At 47.2% G+C, this 10,905-nt stretch overlaps 1 protein-coding gene across 1 annotated transcript in view; it reads right to left on the reverse strand.

Moving 5' to 3' along the window:
* Positions 1-9,756, reverse strand: part of LOC148473178 (uncharacterized) — a 99,912-nt gene extending 90,156 nt beyond the window's left edge. Inside the window, exon 1 of the mRNA XM_088459957.1 lies at positions 9,603-9,756. Within this exon, the coding sequence (XP_088316083.1) occupies positions 9,603-9,638 (36 nt within the window). The 5' untranslated portion in view covers positions 9,639-9,756. The remainder of the gene's footprint in view (positions 1-9,602) is intronic.
* Between the last annotated feature and the right edge of the window lie 1,149 nt (positions 9,757-10,905).

A 10,905-nucleotide genomic window follows, 5' to 3' on the forward strand; every position in this document is an offset into this window, starting at 1 on the left:
CATGAGGCCTACGTCCGGTAGTCCCCACTTGTCCACCAGGAGCTGAAAGACATTCAGATGAAGAGCCCATTCTCCTGGGTGTATGTCCTGACGACTTAGAAAATCAGCTTCCCGGTTTAGGATTCCTGGGATGAATATTGTAGAGATTGCTGGAAGACATCCCTCATGACTGCTGGACTTCGTGTGCCTCCTTGATGGTTGAAGTAGGCCACTGTTAGTGTTGTCGGACTGAATCTGTACAGGCCTGCCCTGAAGGAGGTCCTGCACCAGAACGAGCACCCTGTGCACTGCACGAAGCGCCAAAATATTTATGGGCAGGTGACTTTCCTGAGCTGTCCATCTTTCCTGAAAGGTGTGATGATCCTTCACGCACCCCATCCTCGTAGACTTGCATCCGTGGTGAGGAGTGCCCAATCTGAGACCCATAATGGGCGACCTTTGTTTAAATGAGTCATCTACAGCCACCATGCAAGGGAGAGGCGAACCTCTGGCGAGATGCAGATCGTTCGAGACTATCAGATTATACTGACCATCCCAATGAGACAGAATCCATTGTTGCAGGGACCTGAAATAGAACTGAGCATAAGCCACCATGTCGAAGGTGGATACCATGAACCCCAGGACCTGCATTGCTAAATGAACTGACACTCAGATTGTGGAGCAGTTTGTGTACCCATAATTGTAGGGCAGCAATCTTGTCCACTGGTAAAAGAATCCTTTGTCCCAGGGAATCCAGCAGCGCCCCCAAATGTACCATCTGCTGAGTTGGCGAAAAAGGAAGACTTTTTCCAATTAATTATCCAGCCGTGCACTTGCAGACAGGAAATGGTAATTTGGAGATGGTGTGGTAAAACCTCCGGAGATTGCGCCAATATCAGTAGGTCGTTCAAGTATGGTAGTATCCTGACTCCTTGTCGCCTGAGATGAGCCGCCATGACTGCCATTATCTTGGTGAACACCCGAGGGGCTGTAGACAGACCAAAGGGCAGAGCCTGAAATTGGTAATGATGCTGACCCACAGCAAACCTCAAACTTTTGGTGAGATTCTGCAATAGGTACATGCAGATACGCAACCTGTATGTCCAGGGAAACCATGAAATCTCCAGGCTCCATTGCCAGCATAATTGACTGTAGGGTTTCCATACGGAACTTGGGCACATGGATGAATTTGTTGAGAAACTTCAAATTCAGAATAGGGCTATGTGACCCATTTGGTTTCAGAATCAAAAACAAATTTGAATAATAATCCCCGTTCCTGTGATGCAACAAGGAAGGTGTTATTACCCCTGACCTCAGAAGGGCACAAAAACGTTGTACTAAAAAAATCTTCTGAGGGGGTTGCCTCAGGAACGTGAAGGCGTATCCGTGAGAGATCACTTCTCGAACCCAAGCATACGTAGTTGCCTGATGCCAGGTGTAAGAAAACTGGAGAAGACGGCCTCCTACCCTGAGATCCCCCAGGGGGAGGCCTGCCCCACCAGGCAGCAGGTTTACCATCCGGCTTGTAGGCTGGATGTTTAACTGACCAAGATTTCCTGACAGCTTTTTTGAGGGAATTATCCTGTCTGAAGAAAGACTGTCCCTTTGCCCTTCCTTGCAGGCGAAAGGACCTAGATGACGACTGCCTATTCTTAGGGGTAGTCTTAGATAGCAACACAGCAGATTTAGATGCTGCCAGAGTAGTTACTATGTTATCAAATTCTGGTCCAAACAGTACCTTCCCAACAAAAGGCAAGGACTCAAGGGCTTTCTTGGACCCTGTATCCGCCTTCCAGGTTCTTAGCCAAAGGGTTCTCCGAGCAGCAACCAAAGTTGCTGACACCTAAGAAGCCAAAACACCTGCAATTATAAAAGCTTCTCCAACATGCGCAGCTGCTTCTCGCATTTGCAGAGATAAGACAGCTGTTCTCTGGTACCATCTGGCATACTATCTTCCAGAGATGTCGTCCATTCTTCCATAGTCTTGGTCACCCAGGTTACAGCCATAGCCGGCCCCGTAATAGATCCAGATAATGAAAACACTGATTTCAAGTAGTTTTCAAGCTTTCTATCTGTAACCTCCTTGAGTGAGGATGCGGAAGGAATAGGTAATGTAGACCTCTGGATTAATCTTGTCAAATGAGGATCTACTGTTGAATGTAACAAATGGGAAGTTCCCCCACCAGGTACAAATGGGTACCGAGAAGTTAAATTCTTTGTCGCATGGAAACGCATGGAGTATTCCATGCTTCAGACATGAGATCCGTCAGTTGTTCAGACTGAGGGAAATAATCTTTTGCCACTTTCTGACGCCTAAAGACAGGAGTCTTAAGCTTTGTACACACGTAAAGATTTTCTGTCCAACCATCCAACTAGTTGAATGGTTGGAATGAAATTCTGGTACAGTATGAAAGCAAATGACAATCAGCAATTTGCTCCCAAACGCCGGAAAATGGACAAAAACTGTTGTTTGAACAAATTGTTTAGATCAAACATTTAACAAACTTCTCTGACGACCATTTTCATCTGTTTTCTGGCATTTAGCAACAAATTGCTGATCATTTACTCCCATACGCTAACAGATTTTCATTCCAACCAATCAACTAGTTGGATGGTTGGACAGATAATCTTTACGTGTGTATGCAGTATTAGACAGGCTGAACCTCATCTTTCACTATATTCATGACAGATCTAATCCGCTCTCAACAGAGAGGGGACAGCCGAGGATTGGTGGTCTTCCTCAACTGAGTAAGAACCGGAACGCTGAGTAACTCTGATGATGATGCAGTGTTAGGATCCTGAGGCATCGCCTGAAGGGATACTCTCTTATGCTTTTGCTTTACCACAACTGGTCTATACGCTTACATTACTTTATAAGCGCCCATAGATGGCAGCATACTCTGACTAGAGTGAGCATAAGCATCAAACCAAAAAGGATTCATGGGAGATATACATAGAAGGATGTAAATGCTGTGGATACCCCATAGTGGGAGGCAGTACCGTTGCAGGAGCCTATGAAGCTGCTGCACGGTCCACTAAATGCGACAAAACCTGAGACAAAAGGCCACCTAAGGTGGCTCTTGTGCAGGTGCTAGTGTACTGGATTGGAGAGGTGGCTGTTTACTACAGAGAACACTCACCATCTTGCACAAAATCCTGCTCTGACAGGCCTGCCAAACAGGATTTAGATGATACCAGCGCAGGAGGCTCAACTTCCTTCTTCCCCTGCCTATAGACATAACAATGTATCACAGGTATAAGGTATAAATGCAATGTGAAAGTCTTCAGAAGTAAATGTGAAAAGACAAATGAAAAACCCCACACACTTGTACGGGAGAGGGAGAGAGAATCTTACAGTTTAGAAATATAAGGCAGTATCAATACAGCAGCTAGTATTAAAGTCACACACAATGTATATATAAATTCAATGATCTCTGAATCAACTGACCAAACCCCCGGGGGCTTGGTAGGATATAGAGCACTGTATACCTGACCCACAGGAGAGGCATACAGGGAGATTGACCCACACCTCTGGAAACCAACAGCTTTCAGCAGAGCACTATAGGTGGACTGTGAGCGTCTCAATACACAAGGTGGTCAGAAATAACAAACCAGATGCGGGAACCCACACAGGAAGTTGCGTCTGAGTTGGGGGAGGCACTTCCTGGGGAACGCCTATCTCCCCTAAGCTGCGTTAGTGGCACGGGTACGCTGGCCTCACAGTAGTAGACGCTACTAGTGCGTCTAATACCCATCCCCGGCGTTAGACGATAAGTCCCCGGCAGTCTTAGTGAGGACACAGCTCGCGGGCCCTCATTAGCAGCAGCCTCCGTTGCGTCTCCTACAACGGAAGCCAGGACTGCAGCGTCCCGACAACAAGGAATCACCTTACCTGGTCATCTCTTTGGATCCGATTGCAGTCTGGGCCCCAGCGTCACTGCCAAGCTTCGCTGTGACCAGCCGAAATCCCAAGGGCCCGTTGCAGGAGCTGGCGGTTTGTCATCAGCGGAGGTAGTAGGAACCGTAGTACATGCATCCTATTTGGACGCTTAGTAGTACTCAACCCAGTAGTATAAAAAAAACAAAGGTAAATAAAAAAATTAAAAGCCTGGGATTGTGTAAGCAGTCCCGCTGTTATAACAGGTGCGTCTGGATACTTGCCGAGCACCAAACAAAGAAATTGAATGCCTGTGGCTGGGGGCAGGGTATATAGGAGGTTCTATGGATGCTGGGAGCTTGAAAGCTGTAGCTGTTTGGTGCAATGGATTATTCCAACTACATACCCCCAAGGTAGTTTCTGTGGACCCTATAAAACCCAAAGAAGAATTATATTTACTGAGGAAATGTTAATGTGTTCAATACTTATTTTACCCACTGTGTACGTGTATATTTATTTTTTTCCAACAGCAACTCGGACAGAGAAGATCCTGGCATAAAAACCTCAGTCACATAGAGCGACTGAGGACTTTATGCCAGGATTTTCTCTGTCCAAGTTGCTGTTGGAAAAAATATAACTTGTGTTCAGTTGCGGACTGGAAGTATAACGTATTATTCAACAAATTGTGATTTACCCCTGAAATCCTTATAAGGACGAAACCCGTTGGGTCATATTGTTGGTTGAATTGTTCATGGTCCTGGTGAGCATTCACCATAAGGTGTAAAAGGAGAATATATAATGTAAGCTGGTTATTTATGTTATTAACCATTTTTATGTTGAAATACATTTTTTTTTAAGATTATTAATGTTGGCTTTTGGGAACGTTCTGTCTGAGTGATTTCTTGGTGTGAGGGTATATTCCAGTACGCCCCAAAGGAATGATTGGTCGCTTGGAGAATTGTTTTATTAATATTTTTCTTCCTATTGAGAAGTCTTGGTGGAAGTTCCAGAAAAGTACCTTTGAAGAAGGATACAGAACTATTGTCGTTCAGCCATCCGAAACTGATACACTACCATTAAAAGAGACTATGGGCCTGATTCAGAGACGGACGCTATTTGCGGACGGTCGTTCAGGAAAAGGGGGTGGCTATTCAAATGAACCGTTCGCTCTTTGCGGTCTGTTGATGCCTCCATGTCTGAACGAGCGAACAAAACTTGCGGTCGTTTTTTGGATAACTACGCCCCCTGGCCGCTCGCATCCTACGTCATGTCCGCTATTTATTAGATTCATCGAGTACATCGACCAGCGTTTGAACTGCTAGCTATTCTTGTGGTTGGGTTTTCCTACCACAATCTTGCGAGCAGTTCTGACTATTTAATAACCCAGTGACGTGGTCAATGACACTGCTGTATTAATTATGCACACCCATAAACGCCCGTTTTGACCTTTAAGCACGTATGCGTTCGGATCTCCACTCCCCGTTTTCAAGCACCTTACTTTGTTACCACCCACATACGCCTCCTCCTGTCACTCAAAATAGCAGGCATTCGCTATTTAGCGAACAAACGATTTTCGGCCGCACTGACTGGTTCGCGCATGCATATTAAAATCCGTACGCATGCGCAGTTGGGCAAACATCACTCGGAACGAACGAGCGGCCGCTTACGAGCGGCTCTGAATCAGGCCCTATGTTCAGTTTAAGGGCTTAGCACCAATTCATTGCCTATTTTAGGTGTATTTATTTAATAACTTGTATAATCAATCTTAAAATAAAATTTTTGAGTGCCCTCTTTTTCTTTGTTTTGGAGATTAAGTATAATTTATTGGAGGTCTTACTGCTTGACCTAATAAACAAATATATTTATCTAGAGGGAAATATGACAGTAGGTTTTTAATTGGAGTGAATCAAGAACCACAATCAGTGGTGTAACTAGGGTATTTGGAGCCCAGGGCAAATTTGAAAACGGAGCCCCCCCCCCCCCACATCCCGATATGTGCGCGCGAGGAAAAAAGATGGCCGTGGTCACTTAAAAATGGGGCGTGTCAACATGACACACCCTTTTATTTTTGCGCTGAACATTCCTATCCATATGCACCTTAACCCCAGTAGTACCCCTTATACAGTACCCCCAGTATGCAGTTGTGGTCCCTCTTATGCAGGCCCATAGTAGTGCCCCTTATACAGTATCCCCAGTAGTGGTCCCCCTTATACAGCCCCCAATTAGTTCCCCTTACTTAGTGCCCCCAGTAGTGGTCCCCCCAAATGCAGTGCCCTATGTAGTGTTCCCCCTTATGCAGTGCCCCCAGTAGCAGTCCCCACAATGCAGTGCACCCAGTAGTGGTATCCCCTTATGTAGTGCCCTTTATATAGTGCCCCCAGTAGTAGTCCCCCCCCCCTATGCAGTGCCCTTTATATAGTGCCCCCAGCAGTAGTCCCCCCCATGCAGGTTTCCCAGTAGCGGTCCCCCTTATGCAGGCACCCAGTAGTGAGCCCCCCTATCTAGTTCCCCCTGTAGTGGTCCCCGCAGTGCCCCTAGCAGTAAGCCCCTTATATAGTGCCCCCAGCAGTAGTCCCGCCCCCCCCCCCCCCTCCCATGCAGTGCCCCCAGTAGTGGTCCCTCTAATGCAGGCTCCTAGTAGTGACCCCCCCTATCCAGTGGTCCCTGTAGTGGTCCTTCCTGTTATTGCCCCCAGTTGTGGTCCCCCCAGTGCAGTGCCCCTAGCAGTAGGCCCCTTTTATAATGCCCCCAGTAGTAGTTCCCCCCCCAAGTAGTGGTCCCCAGCAGAGGTTCCCCCTCCCGATTAAGTGCCCCCTGCAATAGCCCCCCCCCCCCGCCCAGTAGAGGTCTTCCCAATAATGGTGCCCCCAGTAATAGCCCCCCCCCCCCAGTAGAGGTCCTCCTAATAATGGTGCCCCCGGTAATAGCCCCCTCCCCCAGTAGAGCTCCTCCTAATAATGGTGCCCCCGGTAATAGCCCCCCCCCCCAGTAGAGGTCCTCCTAATAATGGTGCCCCCGGTAATAGCCCCCCTAGTAGAGGTCCTCCTAATAATGGTGCCCCCAATAATAGCCCCCCCGGTAGAGGTCCTCCTAATAATGGTGCCCCCAGTAATAGCCCCCCCCCAGGAAAGGTCCTCCTAATAATGGTGCCCCCAGTAATAGCCCCCACCCCAGTAGAGGTCCACCTAATAATGGTGCCCCCAGTAATAGCACCCACCCCAGTAGAGGTCCACCTAATAATGGTGCCCCCAGTAATAGCCCCCCCCCCAGTAGAGGTCCACCTAATAATGGTGCCCCCAGTAATAGCCCCCCCCCCCAGTAGAGGTCCTCCTAATAATGGTGCCCCCAGTAATAGCCCCCCCCCAGTCCCCCCCAGTCCTCCCCCAGCCCCCCCAGTAATAGCCTCCCCCAGTCCCCCTAATAATGGTGCCCCCAGTAGTAGCCAACCCCCCCCATTGTGCCCCCACCCCAGTAGATGTCCCCCCAGTGGTAGCCACCCCCGTTGTGCTGACAGGTTTTTAGAAATACATATATAAAAACTTACTTACCTGAATCCACGCTGCTGCTGCTGCTCCTCCAGTCCGCGACGCCGCTCCCGCCGCCGCCCCCACCAGTCCTCCCGGGCTGGCGCACTCAGCATAATTAGACAGTCGTCATGACGTCTGTCCCATTACCCACTACAGGAGCCGGACGGAAGTCCGGCTCTTGCAGTGGGTGCTGCAGCAGTCAATGAGAGTCTGACTCTCATTGGCTGCTGTTTGACACACGCATTGCCGCCAGCGCTGGCGGCGATGCGTGTGTTATGCACATCCTGAGCCCACCTCCTGGCGCTTTTGGGCAAGCGCTCAGGGGGAGGGAACGGGCTCAGGTGTGTAGCACAGGACCGGCGCTGGAAGCCTAGCGCCGGTCCTGTGAAAATGTGTAGCGCTGACCGCACTCATTGCGGTCGGCGCTACACTGGCTAACTAGGGCGGGCGGGCCGGTCCCACGGAGCCCAGGGCAAGCACCCCCGCTCGCCCTGCCCTAGTTACGCCACTGACCACAATATTTATTTACGTATAATACTTAGGGGTCGATTTATAAAAATACTGAAGGCCTTTTTTCCTCATAGAGAAATCGCATCACACTATTTATAAAAAGCTGAAACAGCAGTAAAATCTCCCAGATCTCTGTTGTTTCTCTTTGCACATACTGGAAGTGCGTACCCATTGTTTCAAACACTTCCGCAATTTAGAGAAAACACATGTTTTGCTAATGTATTGTAAATAACAAAAAACTAGAATGCTTACAGGAGCCCTGTCACAGAGAAAAGCAGGGAAGTTACCAGTCACTTGGCTCAGTCAAGTTAGTAAACCTCTCTGAGCGAACGCAGCACATATGCAGTATGGACACTGACATCATTGCTAAGTCGCTAAGTCTTTGCCGGGGCAGACTTTACCAGGTGGTCTGTCTCGACGTTAGAAATTATATAAATATAGTGAGAAAAGTAAGTGGAAATGCAGCAAAAAGCTGCAAAATTTTAAAATACATTTGAGCATTTATTTTTAAATCGATCCCCTTTATCCTTTATTTGTATTGAGTATATTTATTAAGCAGTGTATTTTTGAAAACCTTTATTTTTGCAGATTTTCCCTGCCAAATTTAAAAGGGCAATAATATTTAATGCAAAACAGGCCTTTGCATTTCTATTATTGCTCTTTTAAATGTCAAGAAAAATTGGCAAACGTCATAGGTCTTACAAAACCATTGCTTAATAATTATAACCCCATGGTGCCTATGTATTAATATTCTTGGCATCTGTATCGTGACTGAGTGAAAATATTGGCACTATGGGGAATCGGACACACATGTGCATAGATTCAGTTTCCTATGCCGGATGGAGGTTGCAGGAGACGGATTGGAAGATCCTTCTCATGAGAATATTCCTCCATAGGCTTAAGGCCCCTACACACTACATGATATTGCTAACGATTTAGCCGATACCGACGTATCAAAATGACAAATCTTCAATATTGTGCAGTGTGCATGCACTACATCGTGTATACGCACTACCGTGGGGTCGTCAGTCCCATCGCCTGATCTTTTGTACATGCAGCTGAGGATCCCATGCAGCAGGGGCAAGCATATCGGATGGTCGGGCACCGGATCACCCAGTGTGTACGGACCGCCTGATATGTCGGCCCGTCATCGTGGGTCGCATCGCTGGGTACACAATCGTTTAGTGTGTACCCAGCTTAAAAGTGGTTTACACAATCTGAAGATGGTGTAAACCAATACTGGGTACACACTAGGCCGACTTATCTGACGAATGGTAAGTACATATACACAACCAGGCAGGCATTTCAATTTTCCCACCCAGTTGAGCTGTCACTCATACACATACACACTAGCAGATACACCGATATATCGGTGCATCTGCTGTGTTGCACAGCCGATTCGATATGTCTGTGAACAAGACATATCTGGGGTGCTCACCCGCCGACACGCTCGAGATATATTGGCCATTCAAATGAACAGCCGATTTATCATACAGTGTGTACCCAGCTTTACAGACATAGGGGTTAGACCACAGTCCAGTTTCAGCAACAATAATAACAGCCACATTCTGTATATTTCTATAACACTACTCACAGAACAGTATACAAACGTCTTAACTCTGGTGATGAGTAAAATAGGTTTTATGGTGGTAATGAGCCCATCAAAACAACAATGACAGCACATGTCTAGGGAGCAGAGGCTACCCTACCTGGCGGCGCTTACAGCGGCTCCGGCTCCGGCTCATGCTCTCCGCAGTTCCCGGCTCCTCCTATACACACAGCGACTTCAGCACAGCTACGGAGCCGAAATTCAAATTGCTCGCCTCCTGCTACTTACTACTCTGTCATTGGCTCGGAAACGTATGCATGCCGACGTCATTTAGCAGCTTCCGCTTTTCCTGAAGTAATCATTTGTCCTCTGCAGCGGCCATGTTCCCGGAGACCAAATAATCACAATTATTCCCCATCACACTGAAGAGAAACTAAAATTAAATACACTTTCCAAAATCCAAATACCATTACATGTTGCAGTAGCACACTAACTTTTTGCTGCCATAGGTGTAATATAAAACTTGTTCTGTTCAAAAAGGAGAATGTTTCAGGCAGGGCCCTATTTAGCAAGGAATTTTCATAAAACTATGTAGAAACTGCAATGTCTGCATAATTTTATTAATTGTTGCTGTGTACTAATAGCACAATGCAGGAGATTGCATAAAAATCTCAGTCAGAGTGCTAATCAGGACTGCAGTTCGCAGTCCCCATTATTGTCAATGGGGACGAGTACGATCTGACCCCTAAGTACCAAACTCTGAAAAGCAAAGCTTTTCTGTGTTTGGCCCCGTTCGTTTACACCATTTTTATATTGAGTAAACTGATTTAAGCCTATTGAGGCTTAAAAGCAGAAGAGAGATCTTCTGATCTCTCTCGCAGCCTTCGGCGGGTGGCGGAAACTGACTTTGTGCGCACATGCAGTGTCAGCTTCTCTCGGAGAAGTCTCACAAACGTGAAAGACTTCTACAAAATGCCAGGGATGTAACTCTTGGAGACAGCGGTTACCACAGCCTTGAGAGTTTCCCACAGTGCAAAGCCGGGATACTTTCATTCAAGATGAAAATATGCGCCATGAAACGGAACCTTAATAATTGTGGCAGTTCTGCAAATATTAGTATATAGCTCCCTGCTCCCATAATCACAAGTTAAATCGTATTCTTGTGTAAAGGAACCACTTGGCGATTATTTCTTTGGATTCTTCTTTCACTTGAGTGAATCGTGGAGAGCCCCCGTCGACCACCCCAACTCCCCTCCAGGTGTTGTGGAGTGTGATTTGTACTGTCTCCTCGTTACTGCTGCTACAGGGTTCCCCAAGCAACTGTCGAAGCCGGATAATTGGCTGAGACAGGATCGGTTTAAAATTAAATCTGCACGACGTCATTTTGCGACTAGCCGCCCAGCGCCATTTTAGTGAATCTCGCCCATTATAAGTACATACGGCGATGCTATTATTTAGCGTCG

Source organism: Taudactylus pleione, unplaced genomic scaffold (genome assembly GCF_031769625.1).
Source record: "Taudactylus pleione unplaced genomic scaffold, aTauple2 ptg000959l, whole genome shotgun sequence".
Lineage (NCBI taxonomy): Eukaryota > Metazoa > Chordata > Amphibia > Anura > Myobatrachidae > Taudactylus > Taudactylus pleione.